This window comes from Medicago sativa, chromosome 5 (genome assembly GCF_051527215.1).
Source record: "Medicago sativa cultivar Bolivia chromosome 5, Bolivia_mono, whole genome shotgun sequence".
NCBI lineage: Eukaryota > Viridiplantae > Streptophyta > Magnoliopsida > Fabales > Fabaceae > Medicago > Medicago sativa.
The window spans coordinates 54,493,877-54,518,667 of record NC_140753.1 but is presented as its reverse complement, the minus strand read 5'-3'; the positions used below and the strand labels follow the sequence as shown (position 1 = coordinate 54,518,667).

The following is a 24,791-nucleotide window of genomic DNA, read 5'->3' as shown; positions in this document are numbered from 1 at the left end:
TAAGTCCAAGTGCCACGTGTCCAAATGCTATTAGTCCACAAAAGTTTGTTAGAGTCCAAGTGCCACATGTCTCTATCCTATTGGTCCAAAGCCAATGAGCTCACCTATAAATGAGTCAAAGTCAAGGTCAAAGTCCACATTCAATTTTTTTACACAAAAATCATAAAAAATCAATTTCTTCCTTTTCCCTCTTCTCCCTAACCGTACCAACCTTCTTCTTCCTCCACCATAACAAACTTTCTCATCATCCATAACCACCACTCTCACCACCCTAACAAACTTCCAACCACCACTCAAACCACCCTAACTAACCCCCCTAACCTCCATAACCACCATAAACCTCCCAATTTTTCACAAATTAACAACACTCATCACATACAAACTCGAATTCATCATCCTCAAGCCACAATCATCATTCATTCACGGTTCGTAATCATCATCCTCACAAACACAAACACGCTGCCAGCAAACTCATCACAATATCAGTCACGCAACACCTTTCACGGCGAACACTTCACCACCAATACCGAACCGAATTCGCAGTTATCGTCAACAATTATACACAATTGTCCTTGTTCGTCCAATCCTCAATTCACCTTCCAAATCCGAAGCCAAACCGGTCAGAATCGCAAGAAAAGCAAGGGGCAGAAGGTAGGAGCAGAGAGGAAGAAGATTCGTCCAGCAACAAAGAAGAGCAAGAAGTGAATCGAACCTCGTCACGACCAGATTTAAACTAGATCAGAAACGGATTCGAGTGATTTCAGGAGTTTTACCGTTTTTTCGCTTCCTCGTTCCACAAACCGAAGGTAATCGCACTAAATCCTTTTCTTGTTGTTGTGATTTTCGTTCATAAGTTTTTCCTCAAAAAGTGTCGAATCTGAATAGGTAGATCCAAGACTGTCATGGCTTATTCTTGAATTTGTGAGTTCGGATTTGGATAGAGAAGAGAAAGACGAGTTCGGGGATGTAAAATGTTTTTAAAAATTCAAAGAAAAGTACTCTGGTGCGGCGGCGCTCCAGCCAACCACCGCACCGGAGCTCCTCCGACCACCGTCATATCTTCTTCTCCGACGTGAATGTTTTAGAGAGAGGGAGAGAGCTCTGCAGATTTGTAGAGAGAGAAGTGATGAATGAAAGTGAGGAAAAACCAGCAACGTGGCTTTTATACTCCCTCTCTAAACCGACCCAGCCTAGTTGACCCGCTCCAGGTCCTTTAGGCCGATCCATACCCATAACCCTGCTCATCTTTTTGGGCTTGGGCCTATTTCCCCTGCAGATTTTGTTTTATTCTATTGTTTTGCTGTTCCTACACCATTTCTTGCTTTTTGCGCCTTTGTTCATCGAAAATCTTCAAAAAAATTCCTAGAAAATGTTCAAATCGTTTCCTTGACATTTTTTGATGAATCTTGATATATTTGTATGTTAAGTATTCATCAAAAAAATTGAGGAAATATTTTAACACTTGTGGTTTTAATTCTTTTTCCATTTCTTGTTAAGCCTTGCTAAAATTCCTAAAATTTTGTTAATTGTCTTGCAATTATATTTGATGCTTAACACTTGTTTCTTATGATATTTTGGCGTGTTAAAAAAAATTGATAAAAATATATGTGGAATTTTCTTGTGATTTTGTGTCACTTTTTGCTAATTTTTTTTTTTTTTTGTGAGATTTTCGCATGGTCTTGATTCTAATTCTTGGCGTATGCTATTGATTTGCGATATGTGAATTTGTGATGAGTTTATATTGGTATTTGATGTGTTCCTACTGAATGTTAATGTGTTGTGAATAGTCACTTGTGTTACAAGCCATGTAAATAATTGTTTGTGGAAATAAAGTGTGAAATGTGCTTAAAATGTGTCATAATTCTTGGTTTGATATTGTCTTATAATTTTCATGTCATAGCTGAAATAAAACTCTTTGAAGATTGTCATGGCATGAAAATTATAGGCCTTATGCTCATGTGAATTTTATGACAAAGTTTAGGCACATTTTACCACTTTTGTGTGCTAAGATTTTGTCACTTTTTGTCAAGTTTCATTACTTTCCTATGCTATTTTACTTGCATCTATCTCAATCCTTATTATTCCTTATGCCACTAACCATTTTGTTTCATGTTTTCATGCATCTCCACAAGCATACTTCATTCTTCCATTATAGTTTCATTTCTTGCACTTTAATTCCTATATTAATACTTAGAATGTAACACTTAGGATTTTCCTTTGTACTTTACTTTCATGTCATTTACTTTTCTTGCAAGACCATAGAATGTATCTAGGCCAATGATGTAAAGGACAATGGACTCTAATGATGTACACCGACACAAGCACCGACACATGCACACACATCACTTTAGGTACATAGCTAGAATATGCATGTTTAGATGTATGTTTAGGATTGTATATTTAGATGAATGCTTAGGATTTACACTTAGAAAAAATCAATTTTCCAAAAAAATATGAACAACATCACTCAAATATTTTTCTTAATAAACCTTGGGATTAAAATCCCATTGAATTTTCCTTTTCTTTTCTTAAATAAAAACTTAATGAATTTTAATCATACTTAGACCATATTTTGCAAATGACTAATTCGACCTCACAATTTCACAACCTTATGCCCTAGAGGCCTCTCTCTCTTATTCTTCAAAATCCAATTTTCAAACTTAAAATCAACCAACAAAAAACAAAAACATTTTTGGAAGCGAACTACGACGGATTTGATCCCTTAAACGGGTACATAGGCAAGGAATCAAAATTCCTTCAATTCAAATAAAATAAAAATCCAAAAACATTCTTCTCCCTCCAATTCTTCATTTAGAAAACCTTTAGGCTTAATATCACTTTCAAAATAGCATTTAAAAAAGAAGCGCGCGCGTAGAAAATAAAGACGGTTCCTATAGGATACTATAGTCGTTATGGGTGCCTAACACCTTCCCGTAGCGAAAACAACTCCCGGACCTCGATTCTCAAGGGTTTTGCTTACTTTTTCCCTTCCCAAGAAAAAATAAGATATCACCGGTTAAAAAGGTTCAAACGTAATCAATGTTTGACACCCGAAAACCAAGATAAAACACTTACTAGCAAAGGGCATAAAGATGTGCACCATTACCGCTTATTGCTTGATCGCTTAGAGGTGGATGATGTCAGGTTTTGTACTTATGGTGATCACAGAGAAATGCGCCCATTTCAGCTTCTGTGCACTTACTCGGGATGACTGATGTGCGGGAAGGAGAGGGTGTACCGTCATTTACCTGAGTGGTTAAAGAGGCAGTTTTTCTTTGTACATGATGTTCCCAGACATCCGTCAGATGTCGCTCAGGTGCCTACGTAGTTGCTGACCACTGTGTTGCAAAACGCTCAGGCGTGATTCTACAATGATTAGGGAAATGGGTGTGAGAGACCATGGCATCATGACCCTGGCTACATGGCTTGGTATGCCAAAGTATCTCACCCTCGTATTCTCCCACCTGATGAAGGATCTCCTCCCAGGCCGGCGAACGTGGAGCAGATCATAGAGGAGGAGCATGCAGAGAGATGCCTGACACACTGACGATCATCCGGGATATGATGCATATAGCTGATGATATTGTGGCCAGGCACGCCGACATGACTAAAGAGGAGATTGTCCAGGAGGTGATGCGGATAGCCAGTACTGGTCGCCCTGCCCTTGCGTATCAGTTTGTCAGGCGGCGTAGGGGGCAGAGGCAGGGTAGGCAGCAGGGTTGATTATGATTAGGCTTTTTTTTATATACTTTTTGACTATGATCATGGTGATGTATAATTATGACATGTTCCGTACATTTTTGTATTTCTATGACATTTCTCGACATACCTTCTATATTATTTCGTACGTTTTATAACCATTAATTTGCAATTGGATGCAAAAACATGCCAAAGTTACAGGTAAAACCAGTGCAGAATGCACTGGTTCTGTTTACTGGTGTGAATGGCAGTTAACTCCCGCTGGTGCCAGCGGTTGTTAACAGTCGCCGCTTAGCCCAACGGTAGTTAACTACCGCTGGGGGCTTTTAAGTAATTTTCTTGTGTCATTGTGAAGTTCTCAATGTCAGAAAAAGCAATTTTCTTCAACTTTCTCTTCAAGCTCTTTGAACAAATATTTTTGGGCTCATTGGACCTATTAGGCCCATCCCCGTACATATTTGGAAATTATACCCCATACCCCAACAATTATACCTCTACCCCTACAAACCGCTGGAAATACTATTTTTACCCTTTCTAAAATCACATCCACTCACCCCCTACTCAACTTTTCCAGAATTCTCTCTCTCTCTCTCTCTCTCTCTCTCTCTCTCTCTCTCTCTCTCTCTCTCTCTCTCTCTCTCTCTCTCTCTCTCACCTTCTTGCTCTCTTTTCTCCTCAATCCAACCTCTCCTGATAAATATAATACCCAAAATTATAGATCACCAAAACACAAAAAATCCAAATCAATTTTTGAAGGTTTGTCATAAAGTATCAAATTTTAACACGGATCACCCGCCCTTCTCCTTTTATCATGAATCACCACCAAGATCCCATCCATATTAAGAAAAAGCAATCCCTAATTTTTTGTCTGAAAAAAATAAGATCAAGTGATGACGGTTCTTGAATTGTTGTCGATGGAAGAACAATCAATTGAATTGAATTCTTATTTGGTGAAAAATCCTAGTCTCTTAGCATCCTTAAGATTACCACTCCTGTTTTTATTTTATTATTTTGTTACAAATTTCTTCTCTTGTTTTTTGAACATTAAAATTGTGGCTGTTGTTTCATCTTAAAAAATTTTGATTTTGTTGGCCATCAATATCTCTACAATTGATTTAAAAAAAAAAAAAAAAAAAGCTCTACGGATTAGTTGCTAATATTAAGAAAATTTTATTCAAACATTATGGTGTATGAACTATTAAAAAGGGTTAAAATTGGTATTTTTTATGATTTGTAGGGGTAGAGGTATAATTGTTGGGATATAGGATAAAATGTTCTAAATATTTTGAGATAACCGACATATGTTGTTCAAACAAAAAAATAGGGCCAAATCAGGGGTGTAATGGTTCAGTTTAATTTTGTTTTCAGTTAAAAAATATTCAAACCGGCTAAGTCTTTGTTGATTCATTTTGCTCTGATTTTCACCGTTTTTCAAAAGTAGGACCAAATCAAACTAATCCAATGATATACGATTTGATTCAGTTTGGTAGATCAGTTCTCTTTAAAATACAATTAAAAAAAGTAATTTTATTTCAAGTTAACAATTGATATTTTCAAGTTAACCACCTTTTGGATCTTTTACAATCAATCTTATTTCACCACTTCGGGTTTATCCGCTTGGTTCAACTAACAAGCTTTTACAAAATTCTATCTCTATTTCAATGAGAGACTATTATAATGGTAGAATGCTTTTTGTAATGTTTCTAGCTAACTTAAAAACTAAGAAAAAAAATGAGCAGCTTGCTTGATCTTAGTATTTTGATTTGAAGATTATGATAAAAAAATAGCTTTTGAAAGTTCAAGATAGTATGTGTGCTTGGAAAACTCTTGGATAATTTCCTTGATGAGGTCTTGTATTTATAGGAGGAAAATGTCTCCATGGTTCCATTAAATAATAATATCTTCTTGAGCAAAGAAAAAATGTGTGCAGAAAATAATTCATTTCAGATTGTTCCGTTTGTAACAATGCTCCTTAAAGAATTAAATACCTTGTTCAAAGCATTGTTCCATAATTAAATACCTTTGTCATAGTAAAAATGTAGAGGGAGAGGCCTGGAGTTGAAAAGCATAAAGACATTTGACTTGACACACAATTCATTGACAATCCAATCCTGTAGGTTGGCATTTTCCAAAAGAGCAAAGGACATCATCTTGTAAATCATTTCAATTTCGTCAAACATGTCAGGCTTTGGTGGTTGATCAGCTTGGTTAGGAGTGAAGGGTTTACTAGTATTGATGTTGGCTTTAGTTTAATCACCAGTGGATACAAAAGTATCAAAGGTTCCTAAATTTGTAGTTGGTTAAAACCATACCATATGGGACATTAGATTTCTTCTTTTTGAGGTTGAAGCAGCAATCATATGTTGGATAATCACAAAAGGAAGATTAACCTTTCTTTTACCTTATGTCATAGAACTTGTGATACATGAGCATTATGACTTTCTTTTACCTTATGCTTACTTCCTCTTCGAGGGATAAGACAGAATTGACACAAGTTATGGAGAAGCTTGAAGTCACATTTCAGGTTTGAGGAGATTAGGTCTTTGTCACTTTCAAACTTGATAAACATTTCCTTGAGGATTATAGCTTAGCTGCAGCATACCAAGTACTACCCTAGAGAGTGACACCCTTGGTTGGTAGGTTGAGAGTGGAAGCGAGAGTTTCCGGGTTGATTTTGATATCAATCCCCTTCTAGTTTGAGACGATAAGAGTTTTGTCTTTAAAAGTCATAGCCATGAAATAAAAGCTTTGAGTTGCTTTTGCGTAATTGCTTTATTTCATTCAGAAAAAATTTGTCCAACCAAGGGGTTGAACATATTTGAGAAGATTGATTCCTCCTTGAATCAGTTTCTTAAAATCATAGATTTTATCAACCCCTACTTATTATCCATATAGGTCATCACGCTAGTAGCAGGAGTTGGATCCACAACCTTGTTAAACTCCTTACCATAGTTTTTTTTTTTTTTTGTACAAATATTAATATATAAAATCTATGTTTAATGTGCTGCTATTCTATTGTATAATCAGTGAGCAACCATAGGGTAGTAAGCCATTTTATAATCCTTTAAATTTTGATCAGCATTGTTTTCATAAATACATGAATCCAAAATTATTCATCAAGAAGGAGAAAAAAAAATTGATATGCCAACCATACAAAAATTAAAATATAAAATGAAAGGAAAAAAACAGAGAAATCGAGGACATGTTAATTTAATAGGTCTTATTCTCCAAGAAAATTTTGTTATTATCTTTGATAGTTTACTCCCTTTGGATTGGAATGTATATAGTTTTCCTTGCATGTTTCCACTCTTCCTTCTTAAGCAAAGGTTGTAAATTGGTTATTAATCTTCTCAACACTTGGGAAGGTCACTTGGAGGTGGTAGTAAAGATTCATTTGGTCCTTTACCATTGTCCACAACAAATGCCATCTTCAATCCCCAAGTTGTGTGAATTTCCAAATGGCAATGCATAAACCATACCCCTGAAAAAATTAACACCATACATCAATATATATATCATATAAGAAATAACTGTGACACCACAATTCAACTCTTTTTTAAAGAGTAAACATTAGTTGGTCCTTAAAATTTCAATAATGTATCAATTTAGTCCCCAAATTATTAATATTTCAAAACGATTCATGAAATTAAAAAATATTAATCAATTATGTCTCTTGTCTGAATATGTTATTAAATACATCTCTGATGCTATTTAGTTATTTTCAAATTCATTTTTTATATTACCAACTTTATGTTATTCTAGTCCCCGTAAATACCATCATAGCGGTGAATTTGATTAAAATTTTGCAATTTCAGTGGTCATTTTATAATATCAATAATGTTAGGCGTAGATTCATACAAAGCTACAATATACCAAACTTAAAGATTTACTCTTGTATAAAAAAGAGAAAAATTACCCTATAGGGTTTTCAAACAAAACTAAATTGATAACATTACCTGGATTATCAGCCCTGAATCTGATAGTAGTCCATCCACCAGATGGAACACCAACTGTATTTCTCTCCACAGGATCAACCAAATTAAACTTTTTAGTATCCTTTTTAGAATTAAAATTCCCTTGTCCCTTACCAACAACAAAGAAATTGAATCCATGTAGATGAATAGGATGATTCTCAGGAGCTATCATTCCAGTATCTTGCAAAACTAATTGAACCGTTGAATTATAAGCAAGTCTATAAACTCTAGTCCCTTTATTAGTCCTAAAATTTGTTGGCTGTTTATTCCCAGTAAAATCATAAACTATTTCAGGTTTTCTAGGAAAATCATCAGTAAAAATTCCACTCATGTTAAAAAAATGTGCTTGAAGAAGTGAAATTTTAGGCATGACAAATGTTACATTATTTATAGCTGCAACAACTCTACTACCATTGGCACATGTAGCACAAGGGTTAACACCAAGACTCACAGTAAAAAACAATGAATGGTCAATTTTTTTAGGGACTCTAGCAGGGTATTTTGGGGAATTTAGACTTTTTAATGAGTCAGTGAAACTGTTGGCTATTTTTGTTGAATTTATTGGAGGTAGTGAAGTGAGTGTTGTGATTGTTGAACCAAGGGTATTTGGGTAATTTAATGTGGCAGTGGCTGTTACATTGTCTATAGCAATTGGTGCATCCATGAATGTTGAAGCTGCTACCATGTATTTGCCACTTGCATGGTTGGTTTTGAGAAGGACATTTGTTGTTTGTCCAGGTGTTATTACTATTGTGTCTGTTTTGAATGGTTTTGTGTATGTAGCATCAACTTCAACAACAGTTAGTTTGTGTCCAGCAATTTTGAAGAATAGGTCTTCATTTAGTGCTGCATTGACAATTCTTAGCAAGTAGGTTTTTCCATGTTCAACTTGGAATTTGAATCCTTCTGCATAATTGAAAAATGAAAATGTTGTTAAACCTCATTTCATGTTACTTAGAAGTTAGAAGAATTAATAATCTTTCTTTTTAGAAATTATTCATTTACATATATATAGAAATAGGACACTGGTTAACATTTTCCATAGAAATATTATCTTATTTATAATTTATTTTTTGGTGGGAAATATTTTTAGAGTTTAAAACTTAAAGATTGGCACGGTATCAGTATATGTTTTATGTAAAATTTCACCATAATATCATAATATTATTTTATAATATATTTGTGCACATGAGATATAAATGAAATTTTGTGCAAAAAATAGTAAGAAATAAGTAAAAATGAAAATAACATATAATTTTTTTACTAGAAAGATAGTTGTATTTTTATTACTAAATTTTTTCATCTAATCCAGTTACATTTTTAAAAATTACACATTCATTCGCAAGTATATACTATTGAACAAGCAATTTTTTATATTTGTATCCGAAAGTTTTTGAAAATACTTAAGAAGTAATTTTAAGGTGGGAAAAGAAGTTTCCTTTTTCTCTCAATGTTGGGCTTTGTTGAATTATACATGAGAAATAAAAATGGAGTTTCTTTTCCCACCCCCAAAATTATATGTTTCAAAAAACTTAAGAAATGGATAATTTCGTAGATTTGACCTTGTGAAGCACAATGTTGAACAGGCCCTGGATGACCATTGATAGTGTGAGCATCAGAGACATTTGGGGCCAACCCAGATTTCAAAGCTTCATTTATTATAGCCTCAGTATCTGATTTCCACCATTCACCTAAACAAAATTGAAAATTGTAAGGTTTATGAACCATGATCCCTATACCATTTTTCAAAAAAATAAAATAAAAATCTCTATAAAGTGATGTATTTATTAGCAAAGAATATCAAGGAAAAGGTAGAAGAACTAACTCAATATGATAACTTGTTCCATGTGAGGTCTAGGAAAAGGGTAAGGAACTCCAAGCTTAGGCAAAATGACAATAGCACCATGTACAGTGGCTCTAAGCCAAAGTATATGTGCATGCCACCAAAGTGTTCCTCTTTGTCCTGTGAGGGTAAAATTGTACTTATAGACTTGGCCTGGTTGAATTGGGCATTGGGTTATGTATGCTGGCCCATCAGCCCAACCTGTTCTCAATTGTCTTATTCCATGCCTATTGATTGATCAATTTTAATTCATCAATAATTAAAATAAAAATTAGTTAATAATTATATATTGGAAGTATAATTTTTTTTAATTAATGAGACAATAAACTAATCATATTTCTCAAAAAATAATCAAATTGTTGTAATATTAATTTCTAGAATATCTACATAAATATAGTGAAATATGATTAGACGTTTGTATAAAACAAAATCATATTGTAAAAGAATAATTAAGGTTGAATAACATATTTAGATAATTTATAGGATGAATTGTAGCACACTCACCAATGGATGCTAACATTGTATTTGACATGGTTAACCACCTTAACAAGAACAGTGTCATCTTCTCTAGCATAGATGGTGGGGCCAGGGAAATTTCCATTTACGGTTACAATAGGCTTGGTTGAACACAATCTTGTGGCGTTCTTCATCACCACCTGAATTAACATTAATAATATTTATATTATCAAACTTAATGGTCATGAAGTAGGAATAGGGAGTCAACATGTATTCTTGACCAACAAAAATAAAGTCTAAGTGCATGACATGTAACATCTATCAAACTTGAGTGCCTTGCATTGCTCAACAATTAATACAATTTGAAGAGGACAATTGGTAAACAAACTTAACAGAACAATGGTTTGGTACATATTAAAATTAAATAAAATAAAATAATACATATAGTATAAAGGTATAAAAAGATATTAAGAATATGCATAGGAATTTACAAAAGATCAACATGGCTTGTAATATACATATGTAGTAGAATTAATTCATATTAATAAGGTGTCACTATGTGACTTAAACACATGTGATCATAGTTGTTTATGAAAAGTTATAAGGGGCAACATGGAAAAACAGAGAAAGAAAAGCATTAAATCCTTATGGAGGCTAAGGCTTTCTTACAAAGACTTGTTTCAAAATTGGATAAATTGCATCCAAATAAGAAATGTTGTAGCTACATAGTAACACTTTAGCTCTTCCTTTCAGTGAAAAAAGAAAAAATAAAATTGCATTGAAAAGTAGTACATTATTGCTATGTTTATTTTACCTTTGAAAAACTTAGAGACATGCATGATGAGCTTTATCAAAGGTAAATCAAACATCAAACGTTACATGTACTATTAGTATAACTTTTTTTGAAAAAAAGTTAGAGATATTTTTATATAAACAAGTAGATAAAAAATAGCAAAGAGAAACCAAAACCAATCATGCATGTTTTTCTAAGTATATATGCAGTTTGATGTAGTATTTCTTTTCTCCAACTTCATCAAGTTAATAAATTAAACTTGAATATATACTACAAAGTTTCTTTTCTAAATATACATGCAGTTTGAATATATCATTATCTAGTTTTTATTTATCATACCATGATAAATGATAATAACTATAAAGTTATAATTATTATTTTTGTGAAAAGGATAAAACTATGACTAATAATAACACTAGAATGGTAAATAATGCACGTACGTACGTTGAACTTGTAGTGGCGAACCATGGCATCCACAGATAGAGGAAGCAAGCAATAAGCAGCTAGTAGCAATATGATTCTAATACTCATCATCCCCATAATAATCACCTCTTTGAATTGTCTTTGCCTCCACAAAAACACAGAAGCTTTATACCTAGCTTTTCCTTTTCTAGCTAGCTATACTTTGTGTGGAGCTCACTATGCAAATTGCGGAGAATGGAACAACCTTATATATGGTACTCTTTGTTGTCAAGTCCTTTTAATAAGTTGGTTGAAAAAATATACATAACATATTATAAAAGTGTTTTGAATATAGGCCACGATATAGAATCGTTGCAATTGCATCGTAATTTTTAATATTGAGGAGAATTTTGGTGAAATGTGATTGATTTGGTCTCAATTGCAGTCGCAATATGGTCATTTAAGGGCACTTGTTAAAAAGTTTAAAATGGAAACTTAATTTTAGAAATTATGTATTCAATATATTGAAACAGCAAAAATAACTTTTTCTACATAAAATTTATCAATCATTTTTTTTTTGTTAAGAAGCTGAATTAGGAGCACACTTTCAGGTCCCAAGTAATATCACCGGACCAACCCAAGTGGGTTATCATTTTTAATTTTGAATCTTTAATTTATCAATCATTTCTAATTTTGAATCCTTAACAAGTGTCTTAAGGCACTTGTTAGCATAACCCTATTTATTTAAATATGTCGTGGTCAATCATATTTATTTAAAACTTGAACATATTTAGAAAAAAATCATAGAAATAATGGATTAGGTGCAACATAAAAACTTTAGCTACAGAAAAAAAAAATAAACATCTCTCTAATATTTTTTGAAGGGAGCTCTCTAATTTTATTTTATCATAAAATTACTCCCTCCGTTCCGTAATAGATGACCCATTTGAAAATGTGCAATTTTGACCTAACTTACTTTGATCGTATTTTTCTACTAATATACAAAGATAAATAATATCATATAAGATGCCGTTAGATTCGTTAGATTCGTCTCGATGAGTATTTTTAAATATCAAATTTTCATATTTTTTTCTAATATATTATTCAAGATATTTAAACTTAAAGTCATGCATTGACATGCGTAATAAGGTCAACTGTGTCAAGTATTATGGGACGGAGGGAGTAATTAAGTGACTGAATTAGAAAGGTATTTTACATGTTCTCTCTCTAAGATTTACTTGATGAGTTAATTTTTTTAGTAGTGTCATAAGTACAAACAAAAAGTAAAATAAACGGTCTACACAAAAATAAAAACAAAAAGAAGCTGGCCAGAAAGTTCTAATATTTTTCTTGTGGGTCACATAAAGTTGTTATCCATCAACCAAGACACTTTTTGAAGCTAAGATTATTGAACTTCACTTATTAACGTCACAATTTTATTTCCTTTTTCTCTCTTTTAGACTTGGTGACCACATCATATATTGGGTTTGGTCCAACTATTTTGTGTAAAGTACAACGATTCCATCTAACATATGTACCAATTAATCAAAGGATTGGATGCATAGTAATCTGAATCTACCTGTTTTAAGTCAAAGAGATGACATATACGCCACAACAAATTATGAAGAAACTGTAAACTTAAAGTTTGTCTTTGGAATTTTGGTAATTGGTCATTTGATTGGTTGTTAGCAAACTTCTCGATCACAAAATTGTTCTACATTTTAAAATGTTGATATAATTTGTAATTTGCTTTCCTTTCAAATAGGTGATTAAATATAGTTTATATAGAAGAAAAGAATTGACAGATAATACAGTTTATTTTTTGATAAAAATAATCAAAATGAAAATCAGATAAAAGGAATGTATCCAACAAAACGCTACCATGTATCTTTAGGATGTATGTTAAGGAACTACATATAATAACGTCACCGTCTATGAGGAGTGAGGGTGCTTAAAATATATAAAAATCCAGTGCTTGTTTGTGATAGAGAATTTTACATTGAAAATGGATCATGAGTAACCTTTGAAAATAAATTTAAACTTTTATCATATACTCAAATTATTTAAAATAATAATTTGGTTCATATGTATTGTGTAAATTTATACATGGATTCAATCATATTTTACTGTTGTACCAAAAAATATCATAATATTTTACTATATATAATGTCAATTAACTTGTTTTATTAATGGGAAATGCTTTGTCAAGCGAATTTTCCCTCACAAATGAACTGCAGAAACTATTTATTGGCTGATTTCCCATGTATTGTGGCCATGGTCCACTGATAATAAATGGAGCCTGTTTTTTTTTTTTGTTATAACTAAATTTGTTGTTCGTGAAAGCTCGGGATAAATTTTTCTCGGGAGAAATAGCACTCCCCTTTATTAATTCATAAGGTGTCTTCATAATTCTTGACCAACAAAAATGTGGTCACGATTATCAACGAGATATATGTATTAATTGTTTAGACTAAAAATAATTAAAAGGGTGCTTGCATTTTTTGTTAGATCGACGAAATAACAAATAGCCATTAAAATCCACAGATACAAGTGGAGAGATCAAAGTTCGAACGCCAATCATAACATCCATCCTAGCAATTTCAATATTTTCATCGATTGAACTATAATTTGTGGTCAATGCTTGCATGTTTTAAATGAGCTAAAATAATAGACAGCTTTTAATTATCAACGAAGGCACTCATGATACGAGGAAAACAGTGGAGATGGTATGTTAGCCCAACAAAAGTTTACTGTTGAAGAATGGTTTTCAGTAATTGCTGATGGTGAGAGATTATTTGATCAACAGAAGCTTCCCCTACGTAGCCAAAAATTTGAGGAGTTGGTAGCAGTTCATCTCATTAAACTACTTTGGTTTTTATTTTCTTTTTTTTTAATAAAAACTACTTAGGTTTATGCACTCCTGTTTCCATAGTTTATTATTCTTTTTTTGGTAAGAAGTCCCATAGTTCATCTTCTTGTTGAAAAAGACTCGTAGCATTATTAATTAACTTCAATAAACGCACATTTTTCTAACCCCTGCCGACATTTTATTACAACCTATTCCATTTTCTCCTAATCCCCCAAAGAAACTAAATAGACATCAGACATTTTCATACATGACTAAAAATATGACATTTTTAACTAATTAGGTTTACAAAATTTCTTAGTTTTGTCTATATTTTAAGAAGAAAAAAAATCTAACCCTACTTAAGTCGGTCATGAGTTGGTAATAAATCTGAAAATTTTATCTTGCACTCATAGATTTTGTCATTTCAACCTTTACAAATTATAAAAAATGTCAAGTTTGTCATTTTACCATTTAACTTTTTACACTTTATTTTTCACCTCACTTTCAACCGTTTTGGATCAACGTTGAATTCACTCTTACATGAGATTTCTGATATGCACTCTGATTTCCGGTTTCATAACATTCCCAAAAAACGTTTAAACACACTAGATTACCGACCCGTGCGATGCACGGGTCCTATAGATTTTAATACAAATCATAAGTTATTTGTATATTTTCATGATGTTCAATAATTCGTAGAAAAAATTATATTATACTATATTAAAATTACGTTCAGAATTGTATTTCCTATCTATAAATATTCATATTTTTTGGGAATGAGTTGCAGACAATTTTAGTTATCATAAATTACGAAATAATTATTTATAGACCACATTTGAATTTACAATGGTAACTTCACCATCTTAATCGGTTATCAATATCTTCAACCGTAATATATAAGAATAAAGTATATCATGAAAAAAAAAATTGATGTGAAATAAATTGTATGTCTCCTCTGTACTGTCAAATGATAAAATACCTAAAGAAAAGATTGATATCAAGAGTGAAAAGTTAAAATTATGTTTAAGGAACATATATTTTTTTTGTTGCTAAAATGGTCTAATTAAAAGAAAAGTCGAAAACTGCCAAGCAGCCAATTGTGCAAGATGCTGAAAAGAAGGAAAAATAAAATAATAAAAGGAAATACGAAATACATCATAATCACAGGGAATTGAAAAATTCATTTGGAGTTATACTCTGATATACACTAACCTATAATAAAAGCCCATTTGAAATTAATCTAAATTGAAGTAATTGAAAAAAAAAAAAAACTACATCAGAATCACAATACTAAATATTTTTCAATTAACTTGCACATCCCTGCATAATCAACAGCAAGACATACGTATAAAGCATGTATTCATTACGTTGGAAAACAAATTATGGAAGCTAACCAACATTTGTATAAAGTATCTATTCACTTAAAAATATTACTTCTCTTACATTCTTACATAATATTGACACTAAAACACCAAAGAACCTTTTCTTGATTCACACATGACTATAACCATCCACTACGGTAATTTTCCTTCTGAAAGTTACCATTGAGATCATTATTACTTCTTGGAAGTCATTAGTTATCAGAAGATATAGCTATTAGCCAAATTATAAAATGTGAAAAAAAAAATCAATGATCACTTCCAATACTAATTCTAGATCCTAAATAATCTCACTAAAAGCTTTTTACCTACCGCTATGACTTACACGATTATAACAATCTTCCATCGAAACCAACCTTTTATGAATAAAAAAAATCAGCTATCCGAAGCAATAATCAACATAGTTACAAAAATCAGTCATCCTAAGCTGTCCTTTGACATGATGCATTGTGCTAGATTCGACATTAATTGGACCAGAAAGGTATGTCAATAATTAACTTCATGCTATTAAAACCATGAAACCTGAAATGGATGAAGCAGGGTATATCTTCAAATACATTTCAAGTAACACAAATTATCTCAACTCAACTCACCTCACATCAAACCCAATCAAAAACTGAAAAAATTGTGTTAAATAAAAAAAAAAAAAACTTTAATTTGTGAATACCAACTAAAACAACCATGTATGCAGAGAATAAATAATAACATGATTTTCTTGCCTTTTCCCTATCACAACTTTAACAATTGACTTTATCACAATAAAGAGAATAAGTAGTGCATTGAGAAGTTATGTGCTTACCATGAATTCAGTTTAATTTGATTCTCATAATCTAGAAAGTAGCAACCAATTTACTTACAACATTCACAAATACAAAACAGATCAAACAACACAGAACCACTTAAGTAAGAATACAATGTTTCTTATCTTGTTTAGATTCATAACATATAAAATATACATATATAGAAACAATCAAATTTGTAGACCATGAAAAATAATACAACCCTAACAGGCACCAACCTCAAGAGATATGAGAGAAGGGCCAAAAACAGAGGCAAATTACAGCACTTAATTAGGGACGCTGCAGCTACAAAAGCCAAGCCCCCTCACAGTGCACAAAACGCAAAAAAAACTACAGGCACCCAACCAAAAAATAGCCGAACCTGATTCCAAAAACGACACAGAAACCAGCAGCAACAGTCAATTAAATCATCGATGGAAAAACAAAAATGAGACCCCAAAAGATATGAACATGTGAGTGAAAATATAAAAAACCCAAAATATAATAGAGAAAACAAATAAATTGTGAAGGTATATGACAACTATTCAAACCAAAGCAAAAAAAATCATAAACATATATTTTGAAAGAAACATACCACCAATTTGTATAAATAATGAATTACAATTGAAGACACATGCGAGCGACAAAGGCTGAAAGCAGCACACCATGCCTCAAAACATCCCCTCGTCGAGCATCCCAACCTTGTATTGTAAATTGAAGTAGAAATTTAAAAACCATACAAATCAAACACCATGACAACAACAAAAATCTACCTAAATTTGATAATAAAAAAAAAAACAAATCTTTCCATTGGCTATTAAATACCAAAACAAAACCAGAAAATTAGTGAGTTATACAAAATGCCAAAGGGGCTGACAAATAAAAAGAGCATAAAGGAAATAGAGTCAATTCCCAGAAGTAGAAAAGACAAACAAACTTAAAATCTGAACTTATATAAATACCTTGAACGTAGCCATAACTTGAAAGACAATCTTTGAGTTCTAGTAGATCAGCTAGACTCTTCTTGTACAATTTGTTGCAGAGACCTAAAAGCTCTTCAAAAGAAATGGTGACGAACAGCATTGAATCGAGCATTTCAAGATCGGAGCTTATGGTTGATGTCTTGCGATTAAGGCATTGTACAAAGGTGAAGCTGCAGAATCTGTTGCAATAACGAAACAAAGGGAAATTAGAGAGAGAAACAAATGCATTCTGAGAGGAATATGATTGTGATGGATGTGTTGTGTGAGAGGGTTGGAAGAGGACTGAAGATGAGTGCAGAATGACTCCATTGCGTTGCATTTGTCAATCAAACAATGAACAGCCTAATCCATAACTCAAGAATGATACATTAAGTAGTTAAATACACATTTCACAAACATAAAAAATGTCATATTCAGTAACAATTATTAACACTCACACCCTTGAATATTTGGTTTTAGAGTTAAACCCAAACATGTGGTTTCTGTCATAAACTACAGAGGATAATTAATTTAAGATACTTGTGCACATACATGAGTTTCATATTGAAATCACAGCAAGTCTCAAACATGTATATTACCTAAGGTATACTCATTAATGCAAGGATATCTTCAAATTCGGGCTAAATAGGGACCTCTTTAGCAGATGGGGCTGAAAGATGTCGTCATTGACTTATGAAGCCTGGAACAAAGCAAAATGAGACTATTGGTTTTCTACTTCCCCTCAAATAGAAAAAGCAAAAATGAATAAACACTAAAAGAATAAGAGAACCTCCAATAAAGAAAAACAAAATCTTAATAAAAACTTGTTAGAAAGTTGCCAAATATTAGTAGAGTAATACAATTCAAAGAACACCATAAAAAATGACACACATCTAAAGTAATGATCATAGAATTGCAAGCAAATGAAAAGAATCAAAATAGATTGAAAAAATTAGGAACTTTATAAGAGAACCCTTCTTGGATTGGTAAAAAGGAGCAGAAACATGTTGCAATTGCATAGTTTGTCACCTTTTATTCCATGAAAAAACAATTACTATACAAAATAGAATCAGACTAAAAATTAACAGAAAAAATAGGAGAATAAGTGAAGAAAACCTCTGGAAAGTAGAATCTGGCACAATCTGGAATCAGACATAACCTTTGCTCTGAACACTTCAAAAACTATGTTAAAACTACTTGAAACATAAAAATATAACACCAGGTTCAGTGGAAACGATAGCTTCCCCAAACAACTTGGCCAATTGCTTCCTCTCATGAGCATTTAATCCCTATATATACATAAACAAAAATCACTATTATTTAATCACACAAACATTTAATAAGAATTGAAACCTAGAAATAAAAATTACCATTGAGGAACGTCAATGAACATGGTTTGCGAGAGAGAGGAGACAACAGACAACGGGCGAGGGAGAAGGTGGGAGAGGTAGCGTCGCTGATGGGACCCATGTCCATGTGAAGGCAGAACGGTGGTGTACAGAGAGTAAGCTTCTGGAAGATAGAAAGTAGTGCTGGAGAGCGATATGAACTAAAAGGTATGAAAGGAGGCCGATGAGAAGAGGCAAATTTTTATTTTTATTTTTAAAAACAGATAAGAAGAAGAAGGCTTAATCCGACTAAAGTCATTGGAAATCAAAATCTGACTGAAGTTATTGGAACGTGCAACAGCCTAGAAAATGATGGGAGAGAAAATAGCAAATTCAAATTTGAAATGGTTGGAGGGAAATATTTTAGGGTTAAAGGGATTAGCATTAAATTACATGGAATTAGAGGGAAATAATTAGGTTTAGATATAGCTAGACCTAATAAGCTTTAAGAGTAAGTGATATCCGGTTTGTAATTATATTTTTAGAGAACATAAATATAGTTTTTCGGTTTATTTTTATGTGATAAATGATGAACAATAATATTTTGATATCCAAAAAAAATTCAATTAATTTTGTTGGATTTTGACTTTTGAATTTTTGGGTTTATGTGATGAAGGTGAAGATTATGACGATGATTGAAGAAAGAGGATGAAGATTGTTGAGTTTGCGAATAAAATATTTTTTTTTCCTGATGTGAACCTGTCATATCAGCACTTAACTACTTAACTGCTACCTCAGCTTATTTTATTGGAAAGGGTAACGGTGCAAACAATTGATGAGTTAAAGGAATTATTATATATGAACAAAATAACTTAAATGACTTATCTCTTACAAATCTTAAACATAAAGGACCCATAGTGTATTTTAGCCTAACCCTATTTATATTTGGTGTAGTATTTTGTAATTCTCATTTCTTAGATCCGAGAAGGGTGTGGAATGATAGATGGTGACATGCATCACATGTTAGTAAACACGAATGTGACAAATTTGATGTGTGTCGAACATTAGGAGCATAATGCATAATTACTTCGTCAGCATTATAATACCTATACTGCTTCAAATATTATGCAAGTATCAATTTTTAAATTAGTAACACAAGACAAACGGTCTTTGGAAGGCGGTGAAATATAGGACGTATACGCACGTAATGCTTATAGTTTGTGTATCAATGGGATTACATTGATGTTATTGTTGATCACTTGAAAGTTGAAGGTGATTGGGAGCATTTGATGCTTAAAGTTCTGTCTAAAGTGAAGAATTTGTCGTGTGTGCATAAATGTGTTAACTCATAGATTATTGTACTTGCAAAAAGTACAATAATCGTATTAGGGTTTGTATTATATTGATCATGTCTTGATAAAACTCTCAAGGGTTGTATTTATAGCCCTTTATGAGCCTGATTTATGGTTAATTAAGCTATAAGTAACGAGGGTAATTAGGTATGTATGCAGCATTCTAGAGGCTTCTAGAAGCGGGATGAGGCGGCGCCTTGGGGAGGGCGCGCCTTAGGCCTTAGAGCCCTTCTAGAGGGTGTTAAGTCCTCTGAGAGGGTCTAAAAGCCCTTTTGGAGGTCTTTTAAGTCCTTAGAAATATTGACGGTCCAATTACATTTAAAAGAACATAGCGTTGAATGCTCGCCTTTGTGTGTGTTATGTGGAAAGAAATAGGAGAAGATTCTTTTCACCTTTTTTCAATGTGATAGGAGAGCAAGTTTCTAGCAAGAAGGGGATTTATGGGGTGAATTTTCAAATTTTTCGCAGGTCCAGGAACAAACATACTTTGGAAGAGTCGCAATATTCTACATGATTGAGAGGATCACTTTGAGACTTACCAGCAACTTTTTTGAGCGTTAGCTACTCATTTAATGAACAATTGGAGCTTGACACAAGAGCAAAAAAGTAGAGGCGTGACAGTTAAATTTCATAATTAATTTGTCTCTCGTTTAAAAACTCCATAAGTTTTTTTTTGTGTCCTTATGATGTTCTAAACATACCTACATAATTGAGGAACAAAATTTGATTGTGAATGTGAGCTTACTTGAAACAAAATTGTGATTTTATCACTTTGATTCAAAAATTAAAATAAGTTGAGGCGCCTTCGAGAATGCAATGAAACTTTGCATCCTTTATGTATTTTCCCAAAAGTTACAACTAGGAATGGTTGTCCTGGTTGGTTATCTAATAATTAAACTATGGTAGACTTGATTAAATTGGGTTATGATTAAATTGAATTGCTGTATGGTGTAATTTATGGTAAAAAAAAAATTACCTAATATTTCACTTTTTTATACTCTATATTATTAAATGTCAATTCGTTTTATAATCTATAACAAACATACCCTAACTATCAAGGAACTACTTTTTTATCGGATTTTTCCTAGACATAAAGAGACGCTAACTCTACTTTTTTATCGGATTTTTTCTAGACATATTAACCATCAACAATTTGTTTATTTGTTAAACTAAAATTAAAATCCACATCATAATTATAGAGAATTGAAAAAATAACCTTATTTTAGTTGAACTTTTTTTTTAATTTAAGTTTAAAAATATAAACAATAATTTTTTTTGATAGAATGTGTTCTTCTTTCCGTTAATTTCAGTTGTTATAATTAAAATGTCATTGAGCCTCTTTGAACCCCATGTGCGATTCTCGTGGTAATCTTCATATTATTATGACCCATTTTCTCCGGAAACTAGATAACACACAAGAAACATGTGCAATCATATGATGGTTTTGATTTTTATTATAAGCGCGAAAAAATGATGGTTTATTATTATTATTATTACTATTATTATTATTATTATTATTATTATTATTATTATTAGAGTTTGTCGAACATATGCAATATTACATATGTTAAAGCAACTAAAAGAGAGTGAATAAGCGATTGAACTCCCATGAAACAAATCATTCGAAAGAACCTGCGTTTAATTTCAGGTGGAGCTAGTTTTATTTACTTTTTTTTAATGGCAAAATATATTTTATATATATATATATCTTAATCTTATCTTAATCTTAATCTTAATAATATACAAAGGAGGAACAATTTTTAGGCCTCCAATCCTATGTGTCACATTCTTAAGCCATCCTTGCCAAATCATCATTTTCAAAAGTTCAAATTTTAACCACTTTTAGCATTCATGATATAGAAACATCATTTTCATAATTTTTTCAAATTTTTAAAATCATTCTCATTCATTTTTACACAAGGAATTTGAAAATTATAATTTCCCTCCAAGAAGCAAGAAAAAGGGGTCTGTTTTTAAGTAAAAAACAAAAGTCATTTTCAAAAAAAGCCCAAAAGCTATATGGCCCAGTTCTCTCACTCAACGAAAATGGCAAGGTGAAAAGGACTTCACTTCTTCCCTCCCTTCTGCAGAAAATCACAATTGCAGCACCTTACATGGCTTTACAAAGCCAAATCCCTTTCCTTCTTCCTTTCTCCTTCACACACTGTTTCAAATTTCAATTTCCCCCTCTTCTTCCCAAAGAAGAGTCTCTACCACAAAATTCAAATTTCAAATTTCAAAATCCCATAGAAATTCATCCCCCTCCCCTCTCTTCTCTGCTTTTTCCCTTATTCTTCTTGCGCTCTCTCTCTCCCTCTTCTTTCATTTTCTCTCTACTGCCCCTCAAAACCCTAAACACTCAAGTCTACCAAATCTCAGAACACAACTAAATTCTTTGTAATCAATCAATACCACGGTGGAAACCAAAATCGCCGACCTCTGGTGGATTCGTCGGTCAAGCTATCATCATCCAATCAATCAATCGAAACAAAGGTAAGTGACTCAGAATACCCAATTTTATAACACCGCAGTCACTTCAAATCGTTTTTTGATTGGTGAAAACTTGATTTTGTGATTTATGCAGTGAAAGGCGCGCGTTGAAGCAGATGAGGGAAATGGTTCACGTAACCTCCAATATCAAGTATGACTCTCGATCAGATTCGATGATTGTTTATGTTAGGATTTTTAGGTATTCTGACATCATTCTCTCAAATGTATTCAATCTGTTTTATGTTTTTAATTTGATTTTTCGTGTTGATTTTAATTTCATATTCCTGTTTAGTGATTTTAGACTGTTGATTTCAGATTTTAGAGAAAATTATGTTTTTCCAATTTTGTTTTAAGTGTTTGTAATTATGTCTTAATAAGGAAACTGATGATTTTGTTAGTTTTGATATTGATTTAGAAAGATTTTTGTTTTAATATTATGTGTAGTAAAAGGAGGAACAATTTTTAGGCCTCCAATCCTATGTGTCACATTCTTAAGCCATCCTTGCCAAATCATCATTTTCAAAAGTTCAAATTTTAACCACTTTTAGCATTCATGATATAGAAACATCATTTTCATAATTTTTTCAAATTTTTAAAATCATTCTCATTCATTTTTACACAAGGAATTTGAAAATTATAATTTCCCTCCAAGAAGCAAGAAAAAGGGGTCTGTTTTTAAGTAAAAAACAAAAGTCATTTTCAAAAAAAGCCCAAAAGCTATATGGCCCAGTTCTCTCACTCAACGAAAATGGCAAGGTGAAAAGGACTTCACCTTTTAGAGAAAATTATGTTTTTCCAATTTTGTTTTAAGTGTTTGTAATTATGTCTTAATAAGGAAACTGATGATTTTGTTAGTTTTGATATTGATTTAGAAAGATTTTTGTTTTAATATTATGTGTAGTAAAAGGAGGAACAATTTTTAGGCCTCCAATCCTATGTGTCACATTCTTAAGCCATCCTTGCCAAATCATCATTTTCAAAAGTTCAAATTTTAACCACTTTTAGCATTCATGATATAGAAACATCATTTTCATAATTTTTTCAAATTTTTAAAATCATTCTCATTCATTTTTACACAAGGAATTTGAAAATTATAATTTCCCTCCAAGAAGCAAGAAAAAGGGGTCTGTTTTTAAGTAAAAAACAAAAGTCATTTTCAAAAAAAGCCCAAAAGCTATATGGCCCAGTTCTCTCACTCAACGAAAATGGCAAGGTGAAAAGGACTTCACTTCTTCCCTCCCTTCTGCAGAAAATCACAATTGCAGCACCTTACATGGCTTTACAAAGCCAAATCCCTTTCCTTCTTCCTTTCTCCTTCACACACTGTTTCAAATTTCAATTTCCCCCTCTTCTTCCCAAAGAAGAGTCTCTACCACAAAATTCAAATTTCAAATTTCAAAATCCCATAGAAATTCATCCCCCTCCCCTCTCTTCTCTGCTTTTTCCCTTATTCTTCTTGCGCTCTCTCTCTCCCTCTTCTTTCATTTTCTCTCTACTTCCCCTCAAAACCCTAAACACTCAAGTCTACCAAATCTCAGAACACAACTAAATTCTTTGTAATCAATCAATACCACGGTGGAAACCAAAATCGCCGACCTCCGGTGGATTCGTCGGTCAAGCTATCATCATCCAATCAATCAATCGAAACAAAGGTAAGTGACTCAGAATACCCAATTTTATAACACCGCAGTCACTTCAAATCGTTTTTTGATTGGTGAAAACTTGATTTTGTGATTTATGCAGTGAAAGGCGCGCGTTGAAGCAGATGAGGGAAATGGTTCACGTAACCTCCAATATCAAGTATGACTCTCGATCAGATTCGATGATTGTTTATGTTAGGATTTTTAGGTATTCTGACATCATTCTCTCAAATGTATTCAATCTGTTTTATGTTTTTAATTTGATTTTTCGTGTTGATTTTAATTTCATATTCCTGTTTAGTGATTTTAGACTGTTGATTTCAGATTTTAGAGAAAATTATGTTTTTCCAATTTTGTTTTAAGTGTTTGTAATTATGTCTTAATAAGGAAACTGATGATTTTGTTAGTTTTGATATTGATTTAGAAAGATTTTTGTTTTAATATTATGTGTAGTAAAAGGAGGAACAATTTTTAGGCCTCCAATCCTATGTGTCACATTCTTAAGCCATCCTTGCCAAATCATCATTTTCAAAAGTTCAAATTTTAACCACTTTTAGCATTCATGATATAGAAACATCATTTTCATAATTTTTTCAAATTTTTAAAATCATTCTCATTCATTTTTACACAAGGAATTTGAAAATTATAATTTCCCTCCAAGAAGCAAGAAAAAGGGGTCTGTTTTTAAGTAAAAAACAAAAGTCATTTTCAAAAAAAGCCCAAAAGCTATATGGCCCAGTTCTCTCACTCAACGAAAATGGCAAGGTGAAAAGGACTTCACCTTTTAGAGAAAATTATGTTTTTCCAATTTTGTTTTAAGTGTTTGTAATTATGTCTTAATAAGGA

At 32.3% G+C, this 24,791-nt stretch overlaps 1 protein-coding gene and 1 long non-coding RNA gene across 5 annotated transcripts; both read right to left on the bottom strand.

Moving 5' to 3' along the window:
• Positions 1 to 6,751: 6,751 nt before the first annotated feature.
• LOC146923111 (laccase-4-like) lies at positions 6,752 to 11,408 on the bottom strand. Its single transcript, XM_085715839.1, has 6 exons — positions 11,210 to 11,408; positions 10,021 to 10,172; positions 9,499 to 9,743; positions 9,236 to 9,364; positions 7,656 to 8,579; positions 6,752 to 7,180 (listed from the first exon to the last, which is right to left on the bottom strand). The coding sequence occupies exons 1-6, from the start codon at positions 11,303 to 11,305 to the stop codon at positions 7,050 to 7,052; spliced, it is 1,677 nt and encodes a 558-aa protein (XP_085571965.1). The 5' UTR covers positions 11,306 to 11,408; the 3' UTR covers positions 6,752 to 7,049.
• A 3,407-nt stretch (positions 11,409 to 14,815) lies between these two features.
• LOC146923110 (uncharacterized) lies at positions 14,816 to 18,980 on the bottom strand. 4 transcript variants are annotated; one of them, XR_015012718.1, is made up of 6 exons: positions 18,506 to 18,980; positions 18,252 to 18,424; positions 17,735 to 17,835; positions 17,136 to 17,335; positions 16,413 to 16,874; positions 14,816 to 15,916 (listed from the first exon to the last, which is right to left on the bottom strand). It is a non-coding gene; the product is annotated as an uncharacterized LOC146923110 (long non-coding RNA). The 4 variants fall into 4 exon arrangements; XR_015012717.1 differs by having other exon boundaries at positions 14,816 to 16,555; positions 16,769 to 16,874; XR_015012719.1 differs by having other exon boundaries at positions 16,769 to 16,874.
• Between the last annotated feature and the right edge of the window lie 5,811 nt (positions 18,981 to 24,791).

Bases quoted from the DNA above. Each gene is read 5' to 3' on its own strand.
- LOC146923111 (XM_085715839.1), bottom strand. From the start codon at position 11,305: ATGGGGATGATGAGTATTAGAATCATATTGCTACTAGCTGCTTATTGC. The intron at 10,173-11,209 runs GTACGTACGTGC...ATGTTAATTCAG, and splicing joins TTCGCCACTACAAGTTCAAC to GTGGTGATGAAGAACGCCAC. The intron at 9,365-9,498 runs GTTAGTTCTTCT...AATTTTGTTTAG, and splicing joins GGAACAAGTTATCATATTGA to GTGAATGGTGGAAATCAGAT.